Here is a 27,667-nt window from a genome sequence, read left to right on the forward strand (position 1 = left end):
ATCTACATAACTGTCACAGGATTTTGATGACTAGTGCCAGCAGACAGTGGACTTTTCTATAAGTATATTGACATTTTATATTACTGTGTTGTCATTAAGTCGTATTAAATTACTCTCTATAATTTATTTTCATTATTATTCCCTATTTTATGTGAATTTGAGCGCTTCCGTATTCTGTTTTATTCTATTCTAGTTTGTTGTCGACTCATTTTTAAGGTAGTAGCAATCTGAATTATGACCACAAGATGGTAGTACTTCCCCACATTGTAGAGTGACTACTGGCTGAAGAACAAGGCGAAGAAGAGTGCTTGCAGTGACAGTCGTCAACATGGCGTTCAGTTTTGGCGGTGCCGCGACTAACACAGGGCCAGGTATGAGCAATATTTACTAAGGTTTTGAGTTTTTTGTTAAACTCAGGATATGTCACATGTGTGTTACGAACGCGGGTTGCCGTGAAATTAATTTAGAACATGTTCATGTAACTGATTGGCTGAACGTTGTAGCTAACTTACCGCTAACCCTCGACGTCTCTAGCAGTGCGGTAACCAAGCTAACGATAAACTTACTGGATTTTTCTTGTGGCCTTTACACATATGGCTTGGAAAAAGTATAATTTGTAGTAAATACATGTATTGACTTCTATTGCTGCTTGAGAAGGTTTAGAACCCGTCTTCATTTGCTGCGTACTAACCATGCCTCTCTTGAGTTTGTTCTCTCTTTAACACAAGGTAATTGTAACTGAACTCTATGTGTTCTTCTGAAGGGACGTCCGGGTTTTCATTTGGTCAGTTTGGTGCCAAAACCACAGCTTCAACAACGTTTGGTTTTAACCCGACAGCGACCACTACCACCGCTTCTTCAGGCTTTGGCAGTAAGTCCCCACAGCTCCTGAATTGTCTACAAAAACCTCCGCACTTAATCTCATAATTAATTGGGGTTTAAGTGTGAACAAGATGGCCATCCACCATCTTGTTCACTACATATATTGTGGCAAATAGGAGTTTTTAAGGTTTTCTTCACTCCTCAATAAAGGCCTTTACACAACAACAACTGTATTTGATACTGAGATGAGAAGTACACACTGGTGGACTTTATAGCTTACTTCTAAAGCAAATTACTATTACTGGATTGTGAAGTAGAATGGCCGAATACAAAAACTTTTCAGGTTTTTCAGTTGAACAATTATACTCTGTGTTTGTCCATGACATAATCCTAATACAACACATTAAATCTTACACTCTTAACGTGATAAAATGTATAAAATTTGATATGAGTTCATGAATCTTTGTCTTATTATTTTGTATTTACATTTGTGTGTCATTTTAAACACCGACTTGTTTGAATTTCTCAGCTCTGACGGCTCCTGCTTTTGGCGCAGCCACGACTACAGCTACACCAGCCACGGGATTTAGCTTTGGTCCCTCCAACACAGGTGAGACAAAGGTCCTATTTCAAGCCTCAAATGTGTCTGTTGTTTCTTTAGATGGCCCTCCTTCTAGGCATATGGAGGTTGTTAATAATACAGAGTCATTTTGAGCTCTGGCGTTGACATTTATCTCCTTCATGTTACTCTCTCTTTCTTCGCTGCCTGCCTGCTTTGGCTGCAGGATTTGGGGGGCTTGGAGCTGGAAGCACCACGGCTGGTGGGTTCAGCTTTGGGGGTTTTGGTTTAAATGCAAACCCAGCAGCAGTCAGCTTCAGTGCAGGTTGCTTCGGTACAGCAACCACAACTGGCTCTGTTTTCAATTTTGCTAATAGCCTGGCTAGCACAGGTAGAGGATCTTTGTGATTCAGTTCATTTTGTGCCTGTCAATCATGGATTATTCTTTAGTTTTTCCACCTCAGTGCGGTGCAGTGATTTTTTTTTTCCTTTCATCTCACTTGGTGTTTGTAAGTCACAACATTTGCATGAAAACTTTTGAGTTCTTCACCCATGCCTGTTGATGCCCATGAGGAATGTGTTTTTATGGAGGAAAAAATATAGCTGGAAATCATTTGTCAAATTCTTCTCCAATTATTGTGAAAGTTTTGTCATGATTGTTCTTCTCTGCTACCCATCAAACATGCTGTGTTTTTTTTAAAATTATTTTCTTGCTCTCTTGCTTTCCTTTCACCCTCTTTTTGTCATTCCTTTCATCTAACTTGTCCTCATTCCCGTTGCTTCACAGGTACGTTTGGTGGCTTTGGGACAGCTACAACAACTGCTGCCGCACCAGGATCCACTTTCAACTTTGCCCCCTCCAACACAACAGGTCAGTAACGGAGCTCAAAACATCCAGCTTTACATTTTCCGAAATTTAAATTTGGAATCATGGCAATGGACAGTAAATCTAAGTTGTTTCTACAACGCCTTATATTACGTGGTCACTGCAGAGCCAGTCAAAAGTAATGGAGCGGTCCCATTGAGCAGTACACCTGACTTCACTGTTCAGGCTACACGCAGACTTCATTCAGACATGATTGGGTGGTGTGATGCTGGGGGCCTGTTTCTCTTCTGAAGGCCCTGGTTAAACTGGAAGGCATCATGACCTCTTAAAAAATACAGGGAAATGTTAAATATAAACCATATAGCGTTTCAAATTTGGTCAGGGTAATGATGTAAAATATTTAGCTGTCTCTATACAAAAACGTTGCACTCGTCATAAAATTAGAGGAGCTGGTGCTCCTGTAATTTTGTATCGCTCTCTCTGAACCAGCCTTGTGAAATTATATCAGAGAAGACTATGTTGTCCATCACCAATCATTCCGAGACTCTCAATCCGATGAATTACACTAACCTGCCACTGGATGTCACCCTTTGTCTCCCAGAACATGGGACCAAAGCCTGGCTGATCTAGCGATCCTCCTGCAGAGCCAACATATTTTCTAAACACTCCCGACCTTAAAGATGGTTTTCTTGTAGGTGATCATTTTCTTAATATTGTTTTTCAGGGGGCTTGTTTGGTAACACGCAGAACAAAGGGTTTGGATTCCCATCTGCACTCGGAACTGGTACCACTACTGGAGCGACGGGCTTTGGAACTGGATTAGGAACAGCTGGCCTCGGCTTTGGAAGTTTTAACATCCAGCCGACACAACAGCAACAAGGTCAATAATAAGATAAATAGGTTTTTGAGAATATCTGTGCAAATGCAGATATTTATAGCTGCACCTTAACCGTAGCTTTTTTCAAAATGTTTGTTTTTTTGTAAGAAATAAAATGATTGTATTAGAATTTTTATTTATTCATTTTTACATTTTATTAACTAGGTTGCACATAAATCTCAGCATGACTGTGTGTTTGACTCCCCTTTTCTTTTATTATTCCTGCTGCAGGAGGCTTGTTTGGCCAGCTGGCCCAGCAGCAGGGTCAAGCTCAGCCAACCCAGCTTTACCAGCAAGTGACCGCTCTGTCAGCCCCAACTCTGCTGGGAGACGAACGGGACTCCATACTTGCCAAGTGGAACCAGTTGCAGGCCTACTGGGGAACAGGGAAGGGCTACTATGTTAACAACAACCTGCCAGTGGACTTTACTCAGGAGAACCCTTTCTGCAGGTTCAAGGTAAACTAGGGATAATTGGTTCACTCATTTCTACTCCTTACTAATCATACGCAGTTTGGAAAAATCAAAAATGTGTTTTGCAGGTTCAGATGAGTAAAAGGAAAAAGGAAATATCCAGAGGCAGAATATGTGCATGTTTTCGTGTGTTTCATTGACCATTTGTGTCTAATACTGTATTAAAAAATGTTTACCTAGCAGCCCTAGGATCCTGTATTAATCTTTGGTCTTTTTGCAGGCAGTGGGGTATAGCTGTGTCCCAGTAAGCAAGGACGAAGATGGTTTAGTGGTGTTGGTTCTGAATAAAAAGGAACCTGACGTCCGTGCTCAGCAGCAGCAGCTGGTCGAGTCGCTGCACAAGGTTCTGGGAAGCAACCAGATTCTGACCGTCAACGTAGAGGGTGTTAAAGCTCTGCCCAACGATCAGTAAGTTTCTCTAACTTTACCTGGTTTCCTAAATCCTGAAGACTATGAAGCCACCCTGAACAATTACCTCCTGCTTCATCTGTTCTGCAGGACAGAAGTGATCATTTATTTGGTGGAGCGTTCCCCCAACGGCACCTCCAAGAGGATCCCAGCTTCCACACTCTTCACCTTCCTGGAGCAGTCCGGCATCAAGGCTCAGCTCACCCAGATTGGAGTGGTCATGTCAGTAACACGCACAGAGCTGTCCCCAGCACAGCTGAAGCAGCTGCTGCAAAACGCTCCTGCAGGTAAGTGTGTGCACATATGTTTGGTCGTTTTGTTGCTAAAATCAGCTAACGGCGTTACCTCCTCTTTGCCGTCACCAGGTGTGGATCCCATCATTTGGGAACAAGCTAAGGTGGACAACCCTGACCCAGAGAAGTAAGTTGGAATGTGGTTTTATTATTTTTTTTTTTTTTTCTTGCTTCTATCCAAAGAGCTCATAAATGGTCCTAGGTTTCGTCCGTGAACTGCCTTCCATAAATGTTCAGGTTAATCCCCGTGCCCATGGTGGGTTTCAAGGAGCTGCTCCACAGATTGCAGATCCAGGAGCAGATGACCAAGCAACACCAGACCAGAGTGGATGTAAGCAAAAATATCTCTTGCTTTTTGTTTCTACATTTAGCAAATGTTTAGAAGAAAAGGCAAGAAAATGGACAAAAAGCCACCTGGTTATCAGAAAAGGAATTCTGAGGCAGACTTCTGGTGTCAAGGCCGGTCCGCAGATGTCCAGTCAATCCTCACTGCCAGCTGCTGGTTTTCATCATGAAATATTAGAAATACCAGAGCAGTCAGCGGGAGGAAGAGTGTTTCAGAAAATGTTTCCTTATTGAAGACTTCAATTGAAAGCCTTGGATAACCTTGGGTCCTTGTGTTTGTAACTCTAGTGTGGTTTAATTTGGATGCGACTTTAGGGAAAGAACTACGAAGTTGGGTTTAGTTACAGATGATTTGGGTTTTTACTTTAGAAACCTAATTTGAAGCGGAAAAACATTCAGAAAGCACCTGCATAGACAGGATTAGAACATGAGAACTTTTATTGCCAAATTTTGGGAGTTTTCCATAACAAACAAGAGTTTTTCTATTTCTCGTTATTGCACAAGCCGAAAGGAGTGAAGGCCAAAATGGGGGATGGATGCAGGGAGGTGGTAAAGTCTAAAGGTAAAAAAAAAAAACATCTAATGAGACATCTTTGTTTGCTGCCTTTTGTGCACTTACTTTCAGATAATCTCCAACGACATCAGTGAGCTGCAGAAGAACCAGGCGACAACTGTAGCCAAGATCGCTCAATACAAGAGGAAGCTGATGGATCTGTCTCACAGAGTGCTGCAGGTAGCTCCTGCATTCACTTTAACTAAAAAATGAATGCGTTTCATTTGTCTCATTAACAAAAACATAAAACTGCCAATGACACAGACACAACTTTTAAGCACCCCCCCCCCCCCCACTTTACTGACCCCATATTCTGTCAGGGAGATTTCAGATCCCTTCTTTCTCCCACAAGTAGCAAAAACCGCATCGATCAGCATGTGTAAATTACATCAAGTTGGAATGTCCTGGCGCCGTCCGCTTCTCTCCCGGCTCTATAAATTCAACTTCAATAATTCTGGCATATTTTTCCTGGAAGGTACTGATAAAGCAGGAGATTCAGAGAAAAAGTGGCTATGCCATCCAAGTGGATGAGGAGCATCTGAGGGTGCAGCTGGACACCATTCAGTCAGAACTCAATGCACCCACACAGTTCAAGGCAAGTGTGTCCTGTCCAATAAGAAGCCTTTTATTTGTCCTTATTTTTTAAGGTGTTTCATTTTAAGTAGACTTATAATATTGTCACATTTGTAGGTTTTACAATTTGAATACATAAGTATTGGTCTGAAACGATTAATCGTGATTAATCAATTATGGTCAGCTAATGTATTGATTGATGAGTCTTTAACTGAAGCATGCAGACTCAAGAAAAGGCCAGTTGCTGAAAGAACGACACCGTCAGAACAGTAATTATGCCCAAACTGCACAAAAATATATACATTTTGCGTCTAAGATAAATAAAAAAAATGTAAGTATGTTCTACCCAGAACTCTGAAAGTGTCATAGATTTAGATTCTCCTGGTCCAAATCCTGTAAAAACCAAATTCTCCTATGGAGCATATTTTGCATCTAATTATTAATTGGTTTATGCTAATGATCAAGTGTTCACTAAAGGAATGCTTTTTTGTTGCACTTTGGGCATTAAGCTATATGTTTTCTTATTTAATAAAAGGAATGGGATTACTTATTTGTATCTCTTTAATGTATTTTTAATATTCTATAACATCTTAAGTGAAAATCTGAAACAGCTCATTTCTTTTTACCTCATTAATTATCTGAATAATCAATAGAATAATATTGTTAGTTCCAGCCTTACAACCGTGAATCTAAAGCAGTTAAATCTAAACAGTGAATCTAAAGCAGTGTATTAGTCTTTCTTACTCAGGGATCAAACTCCTGATGTAATTTATACACACGTTTTATTCCATGTGTAATTTGTGTTTGTTTTTAATCCTATCCAGGGTCGGTTGAATGAGCTGATGTCTCAAATTCGAATGCAGAACCACTTTGGAGCCGTGAGATCCGAAGAGCGCTACAACGTCGACGCAGACCTCCTCCGAGAAATCAAACAAGTAGGATATCTTTTTGCCCGTTTATAAATCTAAGGCTTTTATTTATCAGATTGGTTACTCAGAAATATATTTTTGACTGTTTTACACCGACTGCATAATATGAGATGTTTGTTTTTGTTTTTTTTTTCCTAACTGAAACACTCTCATCTTACCTCACACTTCCAGCACTTAAAGCAGCAACAAGAAGGTTTAAGTCACCTGATCAGCGTCATCAAAGACGACTTGGAGGACATCAAACTCATAGAACATGGACTAAGCGACGGCGGCCACATGAGAGGGGGCATCCTGAGCTGAGGACACCTGTCCACCCTCAACTTGTGTTCAGACCCTCTGTCAGGCTGAAAAGGGACACTTCTCAACCCAGATCAACCTTCACCACAGAAGGATATTAAAATCTCATGTTTTTTTGCAGGTGTGATAACTGAGTGTTTGGATGAGTGGTCATTCTCTGCTGTCTGGGCCGATTTAAACAGCTTAAAGAAGACTCAACAGTGTCTAATAAAAGCAGGCTTCCCTCATGTTAAATCAGATTATGGATGTGGGGCTGTGAACGCATCTAGCAAGTAAGCTGTGGGAGTACACAGCATGATTCAAAACTATGTAAATACATATTTGTATTTCTTTTTTTTATGCTAGTAGAATATTAATAAATCTTTGGATTTAAACAATTACATCTCCTTTTAATACGAAGCTATTTGTTTTGTTTTATTTTTTGTGGTGGAGACATTTCCAGGCTGCTTTCGTTACTTGTATTGTTTGCATTTATTGATTTGCGTCGTTATTGTAATAATGTGGGTTCATTTCTTGTTTACCTCTCTAGATTAGTGCTTTCCTACATCTCATCAAAGCAGGGCTTCACTTGATAGGTTTATGTCCTGGATTTGCATCCGCGACTGGAATGAAAAGGCTGATTGGCAGTTGAACTTATTAGGCTCCTCCAAACCGATTACATCCCCTCATGCAACAGGGTCACCCACATGCTAAGGGTCTGTAATTTATCCAGCGCACATGAAGATGTAAACATGTTGTCAGATGTGCAGTAGAAGCAACACGTAACCGTAGAATGCCTTCAGTGGTTTATAAATAGAAAAGAAAAAAAAAATACAGAAACAGATTAATAGCAACTACCTCTACAGACAAAATAACTCTTAGAAAACATTTCAAAACAAAAAGGTCTAGTCAATGAAAATTAGACATGAGGAAGGTGAATCTTTTTTCTTTTCTTTTTAAACCTTACAAATGGGATGTTTGATATTCCAATAGAAAGTCAGTTCTGGTCTTCAAGGGTAAGAATTCTGGATGTTTTATATGAATATTTAGCAGGTTATCCTGAAACGGTCTTCCAAGGCTTGTGGAGAAGAAACAGGCCCACAGCATCACAGATCCTCCACTGTGTTTAATGGGTCAGAGGTGCTTTTCCTCTTTGTTTTTCTGAACTGTATGCAGATCATTTTAGGTGAGCAGCTATTGTCAACGTTTCCTGACTTACTGGTGTTTTGTCTTTCCCATTTTGAAGAGTGACTGAGATAAGTGGGTCTCTGTCTGTTGTCGAATGAACAACTTGGAAAAACATAAATGATTTTGAACAACTGCACGCTTAGTTATAAGCTTTAAGTCATATTAGGCATCAAATTGGCACCCATATATACAATGGTTGATCAGAGAATGTCTTTATTTTCTTTCACCAACTAAATAGGCAATGTTTAAGTACAAAATTGTAGAAAATCACGGTAGAACTCCACTAGGTAGGAAACACCTATTGGACAGATGGAGAAACAATAATGCACCCAGATAACCTACCCATTAGAAAATGTGGGTCCAGATGATTTAACTAAACCAACACTGTCAAACGTCCATTTTATTTACGCAGCACATTTAAAAACAACTAACAAGGCGTTTGGCCTGATCTTCAGACTGTTTGGTTTGGTGGTTTTCAAAAAAAAAAGAATAATCTAACCTATTACTCCCAACTTCTCTCCATCAGGCGTGTGTGGAGAGGTCGACCAGGCGAAAGGCCTCCATGAACTCATTGATGTCGATGCTGCCGTCCTTGTTGAAGTCCATGCTCTGGGCCAGGTCAGTGATGGCCTTATCACTGATTTCCATTTTAAGATGAGAGCTCAGGAGCTTCCAAGTCTGACGAAACTCCTCGAAAGAGATCAAACCTATAAGAACGGGAAGAGCTGTACCCTTTAGCCATTGTTGTGATCGGGCTGGTGTCTCGTTGATTTGCATAAGTTTAACAGGAGGGAATTCCAACCACTAGCAGCTAGCTCACCTGAGTGATCCGTGTCTATGATGCGGAAGATGGTCTCCAGGTTGGAGTGGTTTTTGTACATCGTCTCCATGATGCTGGTATCCGACACCTGCCAGGAGTTTGAAATTACTTTCATGTTTCAAGTAGTCGTGAGAACAGAGCGAGCAGCGAGCGGAAGATGTTTTTGAAGCAGACACCTCTGGTTTGGGCTCAGTGATGGAGAGCTCTCGTATCCACTGCTGGTAGTCCACCATGCCGTGCTGGGCCCTGTTGATGAGCTGCGGGCGCAGCACCCTCCAAGGCAAACCCAGCTTCAGCACTCTCTCCGTAGCTGTCGCCCAGTGGCGTAGAGAAATCACCCCTGGAATAAATAAGAGATGCTTTTCGGGATACTGCCACATTAACGGGTGTTAAGATCGATGGTTCTGCTGCTTCTGTACCGGTGTTGTTTGGGTCAAACTCCTGGAAGGCACCGACGAGATCCGACTTGTGTACAAACAGTTGCTGCCTTAGCGCTCGCAGGGCTGATCTCTCTGTCCAGCCAACGCTGGTGGAAAAACCATCAAAATACTTTTTCAGTTTACAAATAGGAGTAAAAGACTTAAGAAACATAATTTTCTTGGGAAAAAAAACAAAAAAACTTTGTTTTAGTTAATTGAATTTCCTTTGGCTATTTGCTTGAATCTACAAATCTGCTTAGTAAAATTCTAATTCATTAAATAATAAAAAAAAAAAGAATCCTTAATGTTGAACATAAAATTGAAATTTCAACACAAAATATTTTTTTACTGTACCAAAAGTATAAAATATTATCTACTTCTCTCATTCACTGTTAAAATTAATTGATTTTGTGCTTTTGTGCTGCTTAATAAGTCCTGATATTCATGAATTTGAGCCTGATTGGTGTTCTCTAGTTGGATCATTTGCTAAAGCTGTTGACCTTTGTCTCAGGGTCAGCTCCCTGCATGTCCTGCTGGCTTGGTACTGAATGAAATGAGGGACCAGATCGTGACCCATTCTGATGTAGGCTCCTCTGTTGCTGCCCACCTCGTAATAATTAGAGGCTGAAAATATGGTCAGCACCTGTCGTAACAACGGAGGGGAGGGAGGGGGGAGGAAACACTCTGAGCTTCTTGTTTTTCCCTCCAGAACTTGAGTTTTTGCTTTTTTTATTTTTTATTTTTATTATTTTTACCGTGTTTCTTTCTGTGCTCACCCTGCGATTGTGGCAGAACTCGTAGCCGTCCTGTTTGCACTCGTGGGAGCGGATGAGAAGCTGAAGGTTGTGTTTTCCCAGCACCTCCTCAGTCACATCTGGCCCCCAGTAGCAGCCTCCGCCTCGCACCTCGTTGGAAATGCAGCCATTTTGAGGCATCGGGTCGCTCCATAGGAGGTTCACTATCTGAGCGCATACATCACTTGTTAAATAAAAACACATTCGCATAAAAAAATAACATTAAAAAAAATAGGACGCTGATTAATGGACATATGGGTCTTTTTAAAATCGTTTTTAAAAATGGCACAAAAATGTCTGTATAATGTAATCAGTTCAAGGAATAAAATATGATCTGAAGTGCACACAGTGAAAACATCAACGCTCAGCATTTTGAAGCAGCATTTAGTCTGGTGCATGCCTGAGTGTTGAAGTCAGAATGACTTGCAGGAGTCATGGGGCCTTTAGAAAGGAGATTGTAAAACATTAAAGAGGTCTGAAAATAATTTGGTCAGCCACTCCACCGCACGGAAAATAATAACGTGCCCTGCTGGTTAGGCTCCCAGTATCACAATATCAGGGCAAAATGGAAAAAAATTATATATTAATCACAATGAGCACTTAAAAAATACAACAAAAGAATTAAATGATAGAGAAAACATTTCAATTATTGAGTGGTTAAATACACACTACCCTCTACTATGGTGGACGCTATGTTGCAAAAACAAAAACTGTTTTCTTGACGTTCAAGCACTAAGACCCGTCTTATCCCTTCCCTTGTTATAAGATAATTGTTGTACATGTCTGTCTTACTTGTTTCCACTCGTGCCCGTGTGTTTCTGTGGGTTCTCCAAACTCCGGGTCCGAGTCAGAGTCCAACGTCTTCACTTCTCTGTAGGTCTGATCGAACCCAGCCAGCCTGCGCCTCTCCTTCAGCTCGTCCTCCACCGAGCAGTTCAGCTGGGCGCCGCCGGTGGGCAGGTTGTGGAGGGAGCGACGCGGGATGTTGTTCCTCTGACCCGGGGCCGAGGTGTTGGTCAGCGAGCGCACCCGGCGGCGGCGGCCTTCTGCTGGTCCGGACGCATCTTCGTCCTTGCCGCTCCCTGCTTTGTTGCCGTTGAGCGTGGGACGGATCGCTTTAGGAGGCCGTAGGACCGACACGTACTGCGCAGTCACAGGTTCAACAGTTTCAGCTTTCCTGGGTTTGTGTCGTACAAAACACTCTAATCTGACTTGAACTGGAAGCTTCTCTCACTCTGTGTCTGTCCATCCTGGCGACCATGTCGAGGTCTGTTGAGTCAGAGATCCCTCCATGTACAACCAGGACCTTATGGTTGATCACTGTGGCCAGAGGGAGCCAGCTGAAGATCTTTTGGAGCAGCTTTAGGATCTTCTTTCCGTGCACCTGAAAGTCAATTCAACTATACCTGCTCTAAAATCCACGGTTTCATCATGCTGCTATTGGCTGTGTCAATTTGCGTACTCACTCTGTATTTTCCCAAGACCTCCTTGGTGAAACCATATCTGAAGAAAACACGTAAATAAAACCACACAAGGATTATCAACGTTAGTCTAGTGCAAATTATATATGCAACGTGTTCATTTGAAATTTTTAAAGGAGGTGAGAAATGAAAGTGTGGGGCTGCAAGCAGCAACTCCACGACAATGTCAGCAGCTTTCCTATAGTCATTGCTGAAGAACAGCATCCCCACAACAGGATGCTGTCTCTACCATGTTTTACGTGTGCTCAGGTAAACAGGGTTTTTGAAAAATATTCAATTTGTACCACATTAATCTTAACCAGAGCACCATCTTCCTCCTGTTTCCTTTGTCCCCTATGTGACGTGTGTCAACCTGAAAACAGGACTTGCCATTTCTCAACCATGACTGTCCTCTTGCCACTCCTCTACAAAAGGCTATTTTTGGATCAGGGCTTGAACAATTCTTTTTATAAAATATACAAATATCAGAATATTGCTTTATAACACAACTTGGCTTTAAATTTCTTCACAACTTGTACCTGATTTGTCTTCAGTGTTTCTTCACTAGAAAACCTCTGACCGCCTCCACAGGACATCCGTATTAAGTGAACTCAGTTTTTAGATTTTATTTTTGCGTGTCAGAGTAAAGGGGGCACTTTTCAGACTTTTATTTGTAAAAAAAAAAAAACAAAACAAATAAATAAATTAAAAAAAATAAAATTCTGAATTATTTTTCTTCTACTCCACCAATGTCTGCAGCGTCGTAGAATATATTGATGTTTATGCTTGTAATGTGACAAAATGTTATAAGTTTAAGCAACGTGCAGGTAGTGGGAATGTAAAGGTAAAGTGAAGATTTCACCTCAAGTTAACAATGTGATCTTCATGGTTCCCTCTGTTCAGATGCACTTCATTGGGGTAAACAAGCAGGAACCCAAACAGGATGAGCAGAATCTCTAAAGAATTCTTGCCACGATCCACAAAGTCTCCATTGAAGACATAAGGTTTCTCACATGAGGGTAAACCATTCTGATAAAAAAAAATAAAGAAAGAAATTAAGATGGACATCCTGACTGTAGATATGAGGGTCTTCAATATGTTTTGATACCTTATAGAATATCAATAGCAGATCTTCAAGCTGCCCATGCAAATCCCCTGAGAACAACAACAAACAAAAAAAAACATTTGTAGTAAACAGAATGTTACTTAGGCAGTAAAATAAAACGTTAGTGGAAGATCCTAGAAAGAGCCGCTTTCGGTGTACCACATATCGTAATCTCCTTAGTGTGGCAGACCGACACATGATTGATGTTAGGAAGGATCCTTAGAAGTCTCCAAGTTTCTCCAAGGATCTGCAGAACATAACGAGCGTGGAGCTGCTACTGGGAGAAAAACATGTATGAATTATCCAAGAAAACCTTGCAAACACCTACTTTTATCTTTTCTCATTTGGGCTTTTTTTCCCCATCTATTATCTTAGATCTTCGTGAACCAATGCACCTACTTGTTTCAGCTTGAAAGCTTCCATTAGCTTGGACACCCCACAGAACGTCATGGGGAAAGCCAGGTGGGGGCCGCAGTAGCTGTCCGGTACCTCTATGTCTTTGTAGCAGAAATATCTTTCCCAGTCTGCGTCACGGCAGACCTCATTCTCACGAAAGATGTGAGATATTAGGTTTCCTTCATTAAACACAGAGAGGAAGTCAAAAGGAAGCGGATCAATATGAAAGTGAGTCTAAATCTTGGAACAACGAGCAGATTGTTGGTCAATTAAAGATATAGCACAGGAGGGCTAAAGTGTTTATAGATGATGGTCTTACTTTCGCTGCTGGCTGGGGTGAAATGGTCCATCAAGAAGCCAAAGAAATGGTACAGCTGTGAGAGGAATCACAGTTTTAAATGTTTTAATGAAGAAAATGCCAAAGTTCAGCGTTTATTTGCATGAAGATGGCTCTAAACTTAAACTCACTCATTGTAATGTGCAGTTCACTAACATTAAGGCAACCAATCGTACAAAGAGCATGAACTTGTTTACAGAACACATGTTGCATACAAAGAAACAGTTAAATGCACTTATTATTGTTTTGTTTCCTTACACTTTCACAGCAGATCCTGAAGTAAACTGCTGCTTGGGTTCTCCAAACCAGCAGGGGGCTCCAAAGAGTGCTGTAGTTCTTACTCACAGCAGACATCCCAAATTGTTTTTTTTTTAAATCAAGTCTGAATCTTTTTATTTATTTATTTATTTTATTCATCTGGCCATAACTCCTTCTTCCATGTGTCATCCATGTGGTTCATTGCAAACTCCAAAAATTAAACTTTTTTATGACTTTCCTTCAGCACTGCCATTCTATTTTGCTATTTCTTTGCAATGAAGTTCAGATCTGTAGAGTGTATAAATTACAGTTACCATCACAGATTCTCCAATCTAGGTCTGAGGATCGCTGCACCCGCTCAAGAGTAACTATGGGCATTTTGGCTACTTCTCCAATTAATGCTCTCCTTCCCCAGCCCGTTAGCTTTGCTGGGAAGCCATATTTTAATTGCCTTGTGGTGGAGACGTTCCCCTTCCATTTTGAGAGGATGTATTGAACGGGCCGCACTTTTCAGATTATAGCTACACATTTATACGCCACTTTGTGTTTTCCTATGACATGACATTTTGACAACACACATTCAATTTGTGGTTGTACGGCGACCAAAGTTTACGGGGTTTGTTTTCTTGCAAGGTGCTTTTTAAATATTTGTACTGAGGCTAATGTTTTCTGTGCAAAACATTTGACCTCACCTTTATTTGATCTTGCTCGCCTGCATATTCAATAGACTGGAAGATGTTCCACGTGCACCTGCGTCTCATTTCCAGCCTGGCAACATACTGTCGATACCAACGCTGGATCAGCAAAGCTGCTCTAATTGCTGAGAAACAGCAGAAGGGGACATCAGGAACGTGTCTAAGTGGCATTGTTTCACTGAAATTCAGCCAAGGGGACGTTCTTCAGCTAGTTGTTTAGGACATCTAAGCTGTTAGGCTTCAGCAGAAAGTTCTTAAACGTAACAAAACACCTGCAAGAGCCAACAAGTGTTTTCTCTCTGTGTGTTAGGAGTACCAATTCAAAGTAAATATCATTCTGGAAAGGAAACGACCTACCCGTAGCAGCTATTCCGAGTGCATGAAATTTGGAATAAGATTACAGCAATTAAACACAAAATGAGAAGTCTGAGTACAGATTTTATTAATTAAGGTTTTGACGAAGGTAAATAACATTACCTGGAACAGAAATGCTCACTGAAAATGACCACAAAAAAAAAAAACTAAATTATTGAGGTTCAGAAATAAAAGAGAGGACTTGTTTAAAGTTGTGTTCAATTAAAAGACTAAAGAAAAGAACTTTGCACCTCTGTCACATTTGTTCGGCTGGATTCTGGATTTTCCCATGCCGCATCCCATGATCCTTTGCTGCTTTCCCTGTCAGAAAGATCAAGTCTGAGATATGTGACCTTGGGTTTTGCAACCTCAACTATTCAGCAATAAATTATCTACACACAAAGTAGCACACTCCTCTACCATTTCCAACTCATTAAACAGATGCTGAATGAAACCTCTAAACAATGTAAGGACCAAAGATAAAATTATTATTTCAGTGCATTCAATGGACATATTGTTTCTCTTTTTTTTTTTTGGCTTAAAACAGCCAATATGACTTAAAAAAAAACTCACCTATAGGAGTCACCCGTCTTTCATTACCTCCTCTGACTTCCTCAGCTTGCAGATATGTCCATTTTGTTAAAAAAAAAAAAAAAAAAAAAAAAACTCCTGGGCTGCAATGATACAGCTATGAAAAAAACAAAGATTAAAATATGTTATCTCATTTTTCCCTTCCTCTGCAGGTTTGGTGCCTGTAATATTGTAACTCTTCTCAGCTACACATCCATGCATCAGTCAAAGCCCCGGGGCAAATCAGAGCCAGGTGTCTCGAACAGGCTACTGTAATCACTCACTCACAATGAGATGCAGATGGATTAGGATTAAACTTTACTACAGCTCACATCCACCCTGAACAAACAGACAAAGGGCTCCGCTAAAGGGCAGCAAGCTCTTCAAAAGGCTGAGTTATTGTTGTGACTCACTGGACAAATCTGGGCACTGATCCCTGACTTGTCTGATACGTAAATAAAAATACTATCCACATGTGTTTCACCAGAAAATTTTTTTGCCTTTTGTTATTAAATTATCTAAATGTGTCTTTTTTTTTTTCCAATTTAATTATAAATCTCCCACACTCCCCTGATCTTTTCTGCACTTCAAGCTTCATTGAATGCACCGATGAATACTCCCCTCACTGGGAATGTGTTGGAATTGCATTTTGGAATCATCCGCTGCTGGATCTGTGAAAATATTTTCTCTCTCTAAGTCACTCGTCAGACCCATAAAGGCTCTGTGTGATCCCGGACGCCGGCAGCTGGCCGTGCTGCGACTCCCGGCTACAACAACGGTTCTGTGGGAGGCGTCTGGCCTTCAAGGACTTGGTTTATTCACGGAAGGCTTCAAAAGGCCGAAGGTGCGCTATCCCACAGAGACGTGCACGTGTCTGTTTGTGTGTGGGCAGTCTGGTGTATTGTGTGGGTGGTTTGTTTTCCTTATACGGTCAAAAAAAAAATAAATAGGAAAGAAAATCAAGTCAACCAAAAAAGTTTTCAAATGTAGCAAATTTAAAAACAGCCTCCATATAAAAATATGTGCACTGGCCTGCAAAAGTATTTATTTATTTATTTATTTATTTATTTGTTTGTCACATTTTTAATACATTGCAACAGCAAACAGTTTATTTTATTTGGATTTTATGTAATATGCAACACAAAGCAGAGCAACAATTGTAAAGTAAAGGGAAAATGGTGAATTGTTTTAAATATATTTCACAAATTAAAACTGTGGGGTGCCTTTGTCTTGAACCCACTCTAATATGATGCCCCTAAAGAAATATCCAGTGCAATTCATTTTCTTCAGAGTTTGCCTAATTAAATGCAGTTGTGCATAATTCATTGACATTATAGCTAAAGTTCTTTAGCTGAAGGCTTCAGGGCTTTGTTAGTGGATATGAGTGAACAGCTAGTCTTGTGAACAGAGCAAACAAACAGGTCAGGGATAAAGTTGTAATAAAACAACATCTCAAGCATTGTACGCCTCATAGAACTCTGTTCAATCTGTCGTTTTAAAATGACAACACATACGGCACAATTGAAAACCTTCCCAGACCGAGGGCGTCCGTCCACCGGGCAAGGAGAGCTGAGAAGAATCAAAGATTCCCGTTGTAACTCTGGCTCCAGAGATCCACTTCTCAGGTGGGAAATATGTTGACAGGATAGTTATTTGTGGATTCCACAAATCTGGCTGATAAGGGAGATTATTGGAAAGAAGGCCATGAAAAGTCCCTGTGTGAACTTTGTTTACTGCAGAGCACTGACAACACCTGGACTGAGCGGTCAAGCCAGATTGAATTTTTTGGCCTATGTACAGGTTTGTGGGTCATATTAACAGTACGATTTGAAAAGAAAACCATTTAAGGCGGTTTCTCAACATAACTTTTCACTCTTTGTTTTTTTATTTTTAATTTTTATTTGATGTAATATTCTAAACTTCAGTGTTGTGTTTTTGCGAGTTGGAAGCAGAAGATCATCCTCATTAAGAGAAATAAAGGTTTTAAAACATGTCTTTGCGTAATTAATCTAAAACAAACAAGCTGTTCAATAACATTCTGATTTATTGGTGCAATGATTGACCCATAAGAAAAGCTGCTCATCACTCTAAACACTTCATCTTCATCCATCAGGATGCACAGCACAAACTGGTCTGAGTCGTTGAGAAGATGGAATAGGCCAATCCCGGAAGAAAACATGTTACAGGCTGCAAAAGCCGTACAAGCTGAGCTGCAATGGAATGGATTACAAAACATAGTCATGTGTTAGAAAGGGTCACTCAGTTCAGGCCCAAAAACCAGAGGAGAGTCCGTTTGAACACTGCTGCTCACAGGATTTCTCCGTGCAGCCTGAGCTTTATCTTTTCTGCCAAGAAGGATGGGAAAAATGTATTTCTCCGAATGTGTAGCGCTGATAGAGATGTAGCTGGAAACACTTGTAGCACAAGTGGGTTGTACAAAGTACTAACTCAGGGTGTCTGAATAGAAATTCACACCATTGTTTTTTTTTTTTGTTTTTTTTTTAGTTGTTGCAAAAATAAAAAATAAAAAAATACATATGCTGTATAATTTTCTTTCTTCTTCACAGCTGTGCATAACTTTTCTTTGGTATATCATACAATTGATTAGGTAATTTCTGGTTGCAGCATGACAGGATGTGAAAAAAGTTTGAAACAGCACTGGCCATATCAAAGATACTAAAAACATACTACACATTTTTCATACTGTATGAAGATTTGAATTGAAATGTAGCAGCCATGGGCCATTACCTTTAATAATCACCATTATGTTTTGTCAGAAGGCTTACTGCAGAATTTTGAACATCTTTCAGGCGCCAAAGTGACAACAGGTCAAGACCAGGTTACAAATATCTACAGTAATCAGAACAAGATGTAATTAAGGCATGACTTACTGCCTTAAAGTCTTACAATGGAATGTGGGTCTTAACCTTAAAGCATTGTGGAAAAAAACTTAGCTTGACAACTGAGCTAATTTGTCACCCAAATATTGCTCCAAGGTTCCTTGCAAGAATAATTGCATGGGCTAATAGTATATCTATGTTTGTTTACATGGTTGGACTGTTAAAGCAAAAATCTGTTTTGTTAAGGTAATGGTGTTTATGTGCATTGATATCTGAACATGCATTCTAAAACAATCCAAAAAAGTCTGAGTAGATGCATCTTTGTTAGCTGGAAAAAGCAAATAAAGTCTAAATAAACCAGCACAACAACAGAAGGCGATCTTATGCTTTTTCAAAAATGCCCTTTGAAGAATATATAATGAGAAAAGTCCTGATATGGAGCCTTGAAGTACCCCATGGCTAAGAGAAGACTCCAAATAATAGCTTAATGTGTAACAAAATGCAGCTTTTCACTATTACTTTTTCAAAATAAACTCCAATTATAAATCATTTACATAAAACAGACGACTCATTATTCAGTTTGTGTCAAAGCTTAGGATTTTTAAATTTTATTGATCCATTAAAAAAAAAAAAAAAATCGTTGCGACAAACAACTTGCACTTAAACCACACACAAACCACCCCCTGTGCCCACAGACAAATAAATTCAATGCATCAAGGTCCCGGCTGGAATATATAACCGCATGGACGAGTTCAGAACATGCATAACTATTGCAGGAGCCTGTTCCCATTTATTATATGTAGAATCACTTTTCAACCTTAGGGGATTCTCATCCTGTCACAGTTTAAGGAGGACATCTCAACATAGGGGAACATTGGAGTTATGCAAGTGAAAAATAAAATAAACTTTAATTACTACCTTTCAAGAGCTGAACGAAAGATGCTGCAGGGTAGGAACTAGGGAGGCATAGATCTGGCAGGAAGTAAAGCATCGGGTTTCCTTGACATATTTTTCATTAAAAATGCTGTTGCAAAACATGTTTTTGAGTCTGTGCAAAATACACAAACAGCCATAGCTTGAGCAAATAAAAGGAGAAACTATTTTGGAAGAGAAAAATAACTTCAGTACTTGCAAAACAAATAGTAAATACCTATTTGTAGTGTTGTTCATTTGCCATGAACTATATAGATTACATCAGATGCTACTGGAGATATGTTTCGCAAATTATGATGTATGCAAAACAGAGCTCTGCATACAACACTGAAGTGTGATTACAGGACTATTATCACTCTATGCACAATGATTATACAATGTGCAGGGGTATTGTATAATTATAGGTTAGTATATGTGTTTGTATGTGTACAGATGCATCTCATACACATGTATGTGTGTCTATTTGTAAATTTATGTTTGAAACGTGATGTGTATTACAGAATGTAGAAAATAATGATTGCACTTTGTCGAGCAAATGGAAAGTATAAACATCTCTGTTTTTGTTTTGTTCAAGGTAAATGTATGCACTTTTTCTTTTATGTAAATATAATTCTGTTGGACCCCAGTAAGAATAGCTGTAGCTCTACTGCTGCTAATGGAAATCTTAAGAAACAAACATCACGTGTTAGCAGTCATACTATCATGACAGATAGTTATGCCAATGCTGGGAGAAGTTCAGACCTGCAGATAATGGGACATATTGATAGCTGTGATTGTTGAGACTTGTCGAGCCTCTCATGCAGAACCCCAACAAATATTTTTAGCTTTGGTACAAATCCATAAGACCAATATCGGATATCACAACATTAGTTAAAGGATTTGAGCTCTTTAGATGAACATAAAGGGCAAAATGGCAACTTGAAAATATTTCCCTGAAGGTAAACACCAAAAACTGAATGCATATATATGTGTTGGTAACAGATCATATGACATACATGTCAACGGTCCCAACCTTTCTTAATTATTAAATAACTTGATCAAATATTTTATATATATATTATAATATTTTATGTCTATCAGTATTTGCAATAAGAGCGTGTCGATGAGTTTATTTTAATACTTAAATTCTCGATCACAGTTTTCTGAATATTTTTGTTACTTTTTTACTCATTATTCTTTCCCAAATTTAAGCTTCTTCTGCCCAACTCAAGCCTTTTGCAACCTGCAAAAGCAGAAAGCTGCCACCACCGTCTCTTAGAGTTGGGATGGATTATGTACAGTGTACAGATGATGTATTCCTTCATTGTTTGTGGCAAACTGCAGCAGGACTTCTAATGGCCTGGTTGCTATAGAATAGCTAAAAATTTAGTTAAAAACAAGCTGTCTATATTTCATGAATTGGTAATTCTGAAGACTGGATTTAATGTCTGACTATGTACTACTCTTCAAATATTTGTTTTAGCCTCACCCAATGTGAACATTTACAGGGTATGAACAGTGTACAGCACTGTGATGCGCAAGCGTTAACTGCTGCAAAGCTTCCGCTGGTTTTACTTCTCCAGGTCCAAATCTAGCACGAAACATTCTGATCGTGGTCGGCACTTAAAATTCCTCTCATGGTTTCTTCTGTCTTGTTTCTGCTTGTAGCAGACATTCCTCTGGCTCTCTGGTGAAATATGGTTTGATATCAAATACACCTGAGAAATGCCCCATTTTGGGCCTCATGAGAGAGTTTTTACTGGTGCTTCGTTTTTTGGCAAGGGGATCTTATTTGAGGGAACCTGAGGACAAAGCGCCACTGTGTACTGCAACTACTAATTCCGAGACGTCTCGCTCTTTTTTTTTTTTTTTTCCACACTTTCAGATAACATCACCTGCAGCAATTTTTCGGATTTGTTTGTTGCATTTTTTACCGGGTCCTTGATAAATGACTGCAGAGGAATAGCGATGTTGTTGTGTTTATCGTGTGAGGCAGCTCACTGTTATTTCAAGCCAACAAATAAGAGATGCATAAAAGCAGATAATTTAAGCATACGCAGATATTGCGGTCTACGGTTTTGTGCAATTCTTTACATACTTTAAATCTACATGGAATCCATCACAACGTTATTTGGTATTTTTGGTTTAACCTAAAACTATGCAAGGGATCTGGTTGTACATTCACACAGAGGAGCACCTGCAGACACCCCCGCTCAGGGTGGCACAGCTGCCCCCTTAGCCTCTGTGACCTCTTGTGTGCCTCCCGTCCAAGTCTTGCACAAGTTTGACCCCGGTTAAACTCTGAGATAACACAAGCTCGAGCTTGTTCAAGTCGTGTGGCTAGGAGCCATCATCAGCACATCGGGGTGGATCTCAAACTGGAAAATAAGAAATGACATAAAGCTGTTGTGCTTCCTGAATGGTCGCTGGTTTTTTGTTTTTCTTTCCATTAAAAAAAATAAAAAAATAAAAATATGTTTTCTGTATTGTTAATCAAAAATAAAACAGCCTAAGAATGAGTAGTGGCATAGGAAATAGATAATTACTTTATTTTAAGCAGAATATGTACATATAGCAGTGACTGTTGTTATGTTCTCATCCAGGAGGATTAAATGCTGCAAGTCAGTGACTTGATGCAGTCTGGTGGGTTTCCTTAGATGGTGGCTTTTTAACTACTTTGAATAATTAATTCAGCAAATTGTGCTGTTTGATAACTGGGATTAATTGGGATGTATGTGTGATTGAATTGAAATGATTTTTCATAAAGTGCCTTGAGACGACATTTGTTGTGCATTCGCTCTATATAAAGAAATTGAATTGAAGTGAATTGATTTATTTTTGGCATACCATTTTCCTGGAAACTGATCCAGGAACCAATGACATATATACACATTTTTTTCCATGTCAAAATTAATAATTTTTCTCAATTCATTGTAAGTTTTACATACATTTTTATTCATGTTACATAATATAAGTATAAATGCAAAGGTCCACCATAAACGTCTGGTAGGTATTTCAAAAGAGGTTGGAATTTAAATGTGGTAAATACAAACTGGACAGCAATGAAATGTAAAAAGGACCAGAACCTTCTTAAAGATACAGAGGCCTAATTTCACAGCATCCAGTTGTGAACTAAAATTTCTTTTAAGTTACATTTGAAATGTAGAATTTTTATAACAACTTAATTATGCTCTAAATTGGAAAATACAAAATACTGCCCCTCTTTGAGTTATTTTAATGTATTTATTTTTGTCAGAAATAGGAGCAAATTAACATAATATAGCATACTTGCTATTGGGTAAAAAATTCACATATACATGTACGTTCAGAAAGTTATTATTAAAGTACAATTAACATTCTGAGTTAATAATAATTAATCAGGAGGTTTGGATGACTTAGGCTATTGTACAAATATGCTTTTGTGACTTAGGAAAAAACTGAAAGGAGTCTCAGGAGATTTAGCTGTTAACTTGAGCGAATCAACCTCAAATTTCACAACTATGATCACTCTTACCTAAGCCAAGCAAACTCCAGGTATTCTTTTCCTCAGTAGCAATGGGGAATTGACTTTCACTGCTCTGTACATGTCAAAGTTCAACTAACAAATAAAACCAAAAGCTCAGGAGCAATCTTTAACTGCTAACATAAATATATGTTCACAATAGCTATATTTTTTATCTGTATCTTTTTTCAATCTTTGTTTCATTGCACATACACATACATGCATTAACCTACACACACTCACACACACTAATAGTATGTATTTCTCTCTTCAGAAAGACTTTACATTGACTTACATTTTTCATTCATTTCTATAGCATAACCCTGATACTTACCCTAACAATTACCATTACCATGAACCTTAATCTAATCTAAACTCAAGTCACATCTTACTCCTAAGCATAAACCCTAATAGCACTTCTTCTTAGGAGGCTCCATAGGGAGCAGTTAGTACCCACAATGCACCAAATACAAGGCCAGACACGCACACACCTACATATACAGCTCTGGAAAAAAATTAAGAGACCACTGCACTGAACTCCGTCGAAAACTTTGTGGTTATTCCTCCAAATATTGATTTCTGAACTCCTCCTGAGTGAAAACATTAGTATTATTGTGTCTAAGTAAATGTGAACTTGTTTTCTTTGCAGGCTGCACAGTGGCTCAGTTGGTAGCACTGTTGCCTTGCAGCAAGAAGGTCCCGGGTTCAACCCAGGGAGTTCAACTGCATGGAGTTTGCATGTTCTCTCTGTGCATGTGTGGGTTCTCTCCAGGTATTCCAGCTTCCTCCCACAGTCAAAAAACATGACTGTCAGGTTAAGTGGTTTCTCTAAATTCTCCCCTTGTGTGTGTGCATGGTTGTTTGTCCTGTCTGTGTGTTGTCCTGCGACAGACTGGTAATCTGTCCAGGGTGAACCTCACCTCTCTCCTGGAATGTTTGCTGGAGATGGGCACCAGCAACCCTCCCGACCCCACTAAGGGACAAGGGTGTACAGAAAATGGATGGATGTTTTCTTTGCATTATTTGAGGTCTGAAAGCATTGCATCTTTTTGGGGTTTTTTTAATCATTCCTCATTTTCTGCAAATAAATACAACATTTATGATTAGACTTGTTGTCAGTAGTTCATAAAATAAAAGAACAATGTTCATTTTACTCAAACATATACCTATAAAAAGTTCAAACTGATCATTTTAAGTGATCTCTTCATTTTTTCCAGAGTTGTATATGTTAGTATGTATACATATGGTACATCACCCCAAGCACATCGAAGGAAGTCAGCATCATGCTCTAAGGATGCTTATCACCTTATACTCATGTTTGTGGCACTTTGCTTTGGATGTAACATAAAATCTTATTGAAATAGATTGACATTTGTGTTTGGAACCTGAATATATGTAAAAAAAATATATAGCGAGGGGAGAAAAAAAAATGCTCAAAAGGTGTGAATACTTTTGCAAGGTAGTGTAATTACACTAATTTTCGCAGAACAAACTCCAAAACATCAAAAGAGCATCACCTTTAAATGTGACTTCAGGAGCTGATATTATATTAAGTCACTCAGCTGGAACAGTCACAGCTCTGTCCTGTGACACTGTTGTACTTTCAAGTGTATACTGCAACATGTGGGGCTTTGTTAATTTTGTCTTCTTCCCACCTTTCCTTCTGCTGTGTTTGTCTTGAGTCTACGAGTCTTCCTCTGTTGGACCGTCCTCCTTGCACTTTTTCACAGAGTTGGGACAAGACAACAATGTTAAATATCTCAAGGCCACACTGGCTTGAATGCAAATAAAAGCCCAGGTTCCCAGACCCCGTGTAACAGTACCTTGCGCTGCATCCTCGTCTCCACACCTCGTCCAAGAAGACGTCTGTGAAGAAACTGCCATCTTTATTCCTTTGGAACCAGCCTGGGCTTCACTCTACATCCCAGCATGTCTTTTGCGTTCATTGGCATGATGATAATTCTTGGTTTTTCGAAGACGACTGCATTTGTCCTGCAGCCATCCAATGAGGAGCCTGCAGCCCCAGCTATTTCTTCACTGTCTCAGCAAAGGTCAGTTTTAGAAAACTTGATTTCGATAAGTCTTTGTGATTTATATTCTTCTGTGCATGTGTGTGTGTGTAGTCTTTCTATGATGTGAAACATTGTGTGAGCATTTACCATAAATGAATAACAGATTTCATATGTGATTCAGGGTCATTTCTTTTTACATTCTTGCAAACATTTTCTTTTCAAGCATCAGCCCACTTTGCTTCCAACCGTCTCTGCGGTGCTATTTTGTTTCATTTATTGCATAAGTTCACTTGAGCAATAATTAAAAAAAATAATAGTAATCAAATTAAAACCTTAGTGGATGCATTCATTTTGATTGATCATATCTAACATAATGATTTTAATATTCAGGTGCAAGGACGAGTCATTGCAGTCGATCAGGAAGGGTCTCCTGAGGGCTCTCAACCTGCAGGCTGAGCCACAGCTGCCTGCTGGTGGGATAGACAGCGTCCGTGAGCAGTGGCAGAGAACAATCGGCGTCATTCCTCAGGCTGCAAAAAAGACGGCACGTACGTGAAATTCATATTACAAAGAATCAACTCCAGGTGGTCAGATGTAATCCCATGTGACAGTAGTTTGTACCCAACGCTGACAATGTCCCTCTTTCTCCAGCAGCCACTGATTACTCTGTATCGCACGACAGTGGAAACAGAACGGGCCTGACATGCTGCTCTGTGGCCTCCGAGATCTCCATGAAAGGTACGGAATGATGATTAAAAATTCTAATGTACTCAGGACTATTTTTTATTTGTTTATTTTTTATGTTATTTAATTGTAAAACTTATATTTTGTAACCTTTCAGACCTCGGCTGGGACAGCTGGGTGATCCATCCTTTGAGCCTGACCTTTGTTCAGTGTGCCCTGTGCAACCCTGCAGATGGCACCGTGCAATGTCCCTCATCCTCCTCCAGTGTCCAAGGTGCCAGCTCACAGGTAGTAGTCGTCAATTCTCAACTTCCAAAAGTAATAAATGTACTTTAAGTTGTTAGGTTTACAACCCTATTCATTGTAGCTGTAACCCTGCATGGCCCTGTTGGATAAAAATGTGTTTAGGAAATGAAAAGATTAAAGATTAAATGATTTAAAAATGTAATGCTTTGAAATTTTCCCTTTCTGCGTTTTGTTTAGTACACCATACATGTTTATAAAATCAAGTTATAATTTATATTTTAAATGTTTACTATTTCTAGTGTGCTATAGTGTGCTATATAGACTGACTTCAGATCCCTTTGTGCATGCAGGATCCTCTGCCATGTTGCCAGCCAGCCGTGCAGGAAACACTGAATATCGTCTACATGGATGAAACCGCCACCATCGTCATCTCCCCAATTGAGGTGAACCGCAGCTGCGGCTGTGGTCCTGGCAACGCCCCACAGCCCAGCACGGAGTGAGCTGAAGTCTGTCCCGCATGAGATCCGAGCCACCTGGCATATCCAAAATATCTTTGTACACAGACTTGTTTTCTCAGATGTTAAATCACCCACCTGTACTGCCCTCTATCTTAAATTGTTACTCTGTGTACTCAGGACTGATCGTGGGAATCAAAGCAGCGTCTCAGTTTTGCATTCCTGCTGCTTCCGTATACCAAAAACAGATTTGTTGAGCCTGAACGCCTTGAAAATTAGGCACTGCTTCTGGAAAAGACAACAATTGGGATGTTTTTTTTTTTTTTAAAGAAGCATTATCTAGGAGGTAGGCTTAGATGAGAAAATATTGTAGGTTTTTTTTTTTTTTTAATCTCAGATTTTTCAACATTATTAGCTGGAAAAGAACTGTGGTTCAGATGTCATCTATGTAGTTGGTGCGCTCGAGTCATTTATTTATAGCTGCTAACGGTTACTCTGTGTTCCCTCTAAAAATGTGAGAGAGAGTCTTGCCAAATTCTTGACTGGCCAGTTTTATTTCTTAACTGAATTGTAAGGCCACCATGGCTTCATACGGGAAGGATGTTGGTTTATTCTCAGCAGCCAAACCAGGGTTAGAAAAATAAGGGTGTAAATTTTATAGTGCCCTGTGAAGGCTAGATTTAAAGTCTGCATGGCTACAAAGCTCCCAAATTTATTCATCTTTCAGAAACCTTGTAAAATTAGGAGCCTCGGTATTTGGAGGGAGCTTTAGCCATAAAATAACTGTACTGTGCACCAACAACACGCAGTAATGTAGTACAAAAGGCAATCTAAAATGCAAGTGTATTTATTCACTTATCACTAACTTAAATGAAATTAAAGCGTCATGTGAATGCACTTACCTTGATCAAATCTGATTTCAAAAAACATGATTTTAGTCAGCACTAGGTGACCTTTGGAAGGCATGCAGCTTTCAAGGAACTCTCCATGTTTTTTTTAGAATAATTACACTGCAGTGTTTGTACGTCTAAAATGCTTACAGGAAAACACCCTACCATTAAAACACGGTTTTAAGGTTCACTTGGATCCTAACAATCCTCTGGCAAAGCACCATTTCCAGATTCAAGCTATCCAAAGAACACCTCCTGGAAATTTTTCTTAAACAATTTTTGGTCGGTGTGACGTTTTCACCATTGTTGCCAGAGTTAGGATTTGGCTTATTGAAATTTTTAATCATCAAAACTTTCAAGCTTATCCTAACTGGAAAGACTATTCTTTCTCTGTTTGAGCTCTAATGACAAAAACAACACTTGTTTAAATATATATATATATATATATTCACAAATTTTAAATAGATTTAATGTTCTCTTCTGGTACTTTTAATAACTTCTCGAGTAGTGACAATTCTTAATGATTTCAGTTTTTTTTTTCATTATTATTTAAAAAAAAAAAATTGTAGTTTTGTACTAACTTCACAAAGTTACCTCACAGTTTATGTCTTTTTCCCCACCACAGTGTGCAACTACTTTTAATAAACACATTTAGATCCAATGTTTAGGACTTTGCTTTGCTTTTGAAATCATTTGTATCAATTGTGTGATTTCTTGCTCTTGATTATTTCAATTAAAAAAAAAATGGCTACAATGTTTTTAAACTCATTCTGGTTTTTGTTCCTCTGACTTAATT

General features: G+C 39.3%; 3 protein-coding genes across 4 annotated transcripts; 2 read left to right on the forward strand and 1 right to left on the reverse strand.

Annotated features, from left to right (window-relative positions):
- Positions 1-269: 269 nt before the first annotated feature.
- On the forward strand, positions 270-7,332 carry nup54 (nucleoporin 54). Its single transcript, XM_014970078.2, has 14 exons — positions 270-371; positions 764-871; positions 1,352-1,432; positions 2,169-2,252; positions 2,932-3,087; positions 3,316-3,542; positions 3,778-3,965; positions 4,056-4,252; positions 4,331-4,385; positions 4,496-4,589; positions 5,229-5,336; positions 5,632-5,751; positions 6,554-6,664; positions 6,830-7,332. The coding sequence occupies exons 1-14, from the start codon at positions 329-331 to the stop codon at positions 6,956-6,958; spliced, it is 1,701 nt and encodes a 566-aa protein (XP_014825564.1). The 5' UTR covers positions 270-328; the 3' UTR covers positions 6,959-7,332.
- A 1,083-nt stretch (positions 7,333-8,415) lies between these two features.
- Positions 8,416-15,075, reverse strand: ppef2b (protein phosphatase with EF-hand domain 2b). Its single transcript, XM_088010883.1, has 18 exons — positions 15,012-15,075; positions 14,884-14,901; positions 14,764-14,772; positions 14,404-14,531; positions 13,436-13,490; positions 13,120-13,295; positions 12,880-12,994; positions 12,724-12,770; positions 12,478-12,644; positions 11,622-11,658; positions 11,390-11,539; positions 10,948-11,298; positions 10,138-10,323; positions 9,862-10,004; positions 9,362-9,468; positions 9,119-9,282; positions 8,943-9,030; positions 8,416-8,829 (listed from the first exon to the last, which is right to left on the reverse strand). Exons 1-18 carry the CDS (start codon positions 15,061-15,063, stop codon positions 8,645-8,647), a joined length of 2,178 nt encoding a protein of 725 aa, XP_087867009.1. The 5' UTR covers positions 15,064-15,075; the 3' UTR covers positions 8,416-8,644.
- Positions 15,076-24,398: 9,323 nt separating this feature from the next.
- On the forward strand, positions 24,399-27,625 carry gsdf (gonadal somatic cell derived factor). 2 transcript variants are annotated; one of them, XM_014970070.2, is made up of 5 exons: positions 24,399-24,635; positions 24,987-25,144; positions 25,248-25,334; positions 25,438-25,568; positions 25,877-27,625. In XM_014970070.2, the coding sequence occupies exons 1-5, from the start codon at positions 24,514-24,516 to the stop codon at positions 26,024-26,026; spliced, it is 648 nt and encodes a 215-aa protein (XP_014825556.2). In that variant the 5' UTR covers positions 24,399-24,513; the 3' UTR covers positions 26,027-27,625. The 2 variants fall into 2 exon arrangements, with proteins under 2 accessions (XP_014825556.2, XP_087867010.1); XM_088010884.1 differs by having other exon boundaries at positions 25,251-25,334.
- Positions 27,626-27,667: the final 42 nt, after the last annotated feature.

This window comes from Poecilia mexicana, unplaced genomic scaffold (genome assembly GCF_051168715.1).
Source record: "Poecilia mexicana isolate PSO_F unplaced genomic scaffold, ASM5116871v1 scaffold_12, whole genome shotgun sequence".
NCBI lineage: Eukaryota > Metazoa > Chordata > Actinopteri > Cyprinodontiformes > Poeciliidae > Poecilia > Poecilia mexicana.

What these genes read in the sequence shown, in the direction of transcription:
- nup54 (XM_014970078.2), top strand. Translation starts at nt 329, where the DNA reads ATGGCGTTCAGTTTTGGCGGTGCCGCGACTAACACAGGGCCAG. An exon ending in ACCCTTTCTGCAGGTTCAAG is followed by an intron (nt 3,543 to 3,777) that starts GTAAACTAGGGA and finishes GTCTTTTTGCAG; the next exon opens with GCAGTGGGGTATAGCTGTGT. An exon ending in GCTGCAAAACGCTCCTGCAG is followed by an intron (nt 4,253 to 4,330) that starts GTAAGTGTGTGC and finishes TGCCGTCACCAG; the next exon opens with GTGTGGATCCCATCATTTGG.
- ppef2b (XM_088010883.1), bottom strand. Translation starts at nt 15,063, where the DNA reads ATGGGATGCGGCATGGGAAAATCCAGAATCCAGCCGAACAAATGTGAC. An exon ending in GTTTGACCCAAACAACACCG is followed by an intron (nt 9,283 to 9,361) that starts GTACAGAAGCAG and finishes TATTTATTCCAG; the next exon opens with GGGTGATTTCTCTACGCCAC. An exon ending in CATAGACACGGATCACTCAG is followed by an intron (nt 8,830 to 8,942) that starts GTGAGCTAGCTG and finishes CCGTTCTTATAG; the next exon opens with GTTTGATCTCTTTCGAGGAG.
- gsdf (XM_014970070.2), top strand. Translation starts at nt 24,514, where the DNA reads ATGTCTTTTGCGTTCATTGGCATGATGATAATTCTTGGTTTTTCGAAG. An exon ending in TCTTCACTGTCTCAGCAAAG is followed by an intron (nt 24,636 to 24,986) that starts GTCAGTTTTAGA and finishes TTTAATATTCAG; the next exon opens with GTGCAAGGACGAGTCATTGC. An exon ending in CTCCGAGATCTCCATGAAAG is followed by an intron (nt 25,335 to 25,437) that starts GTACGGAATGAT and finishes GTAACCTTTCAG; the next exon opens with ACCTCGGCTGGGACAGCTGG.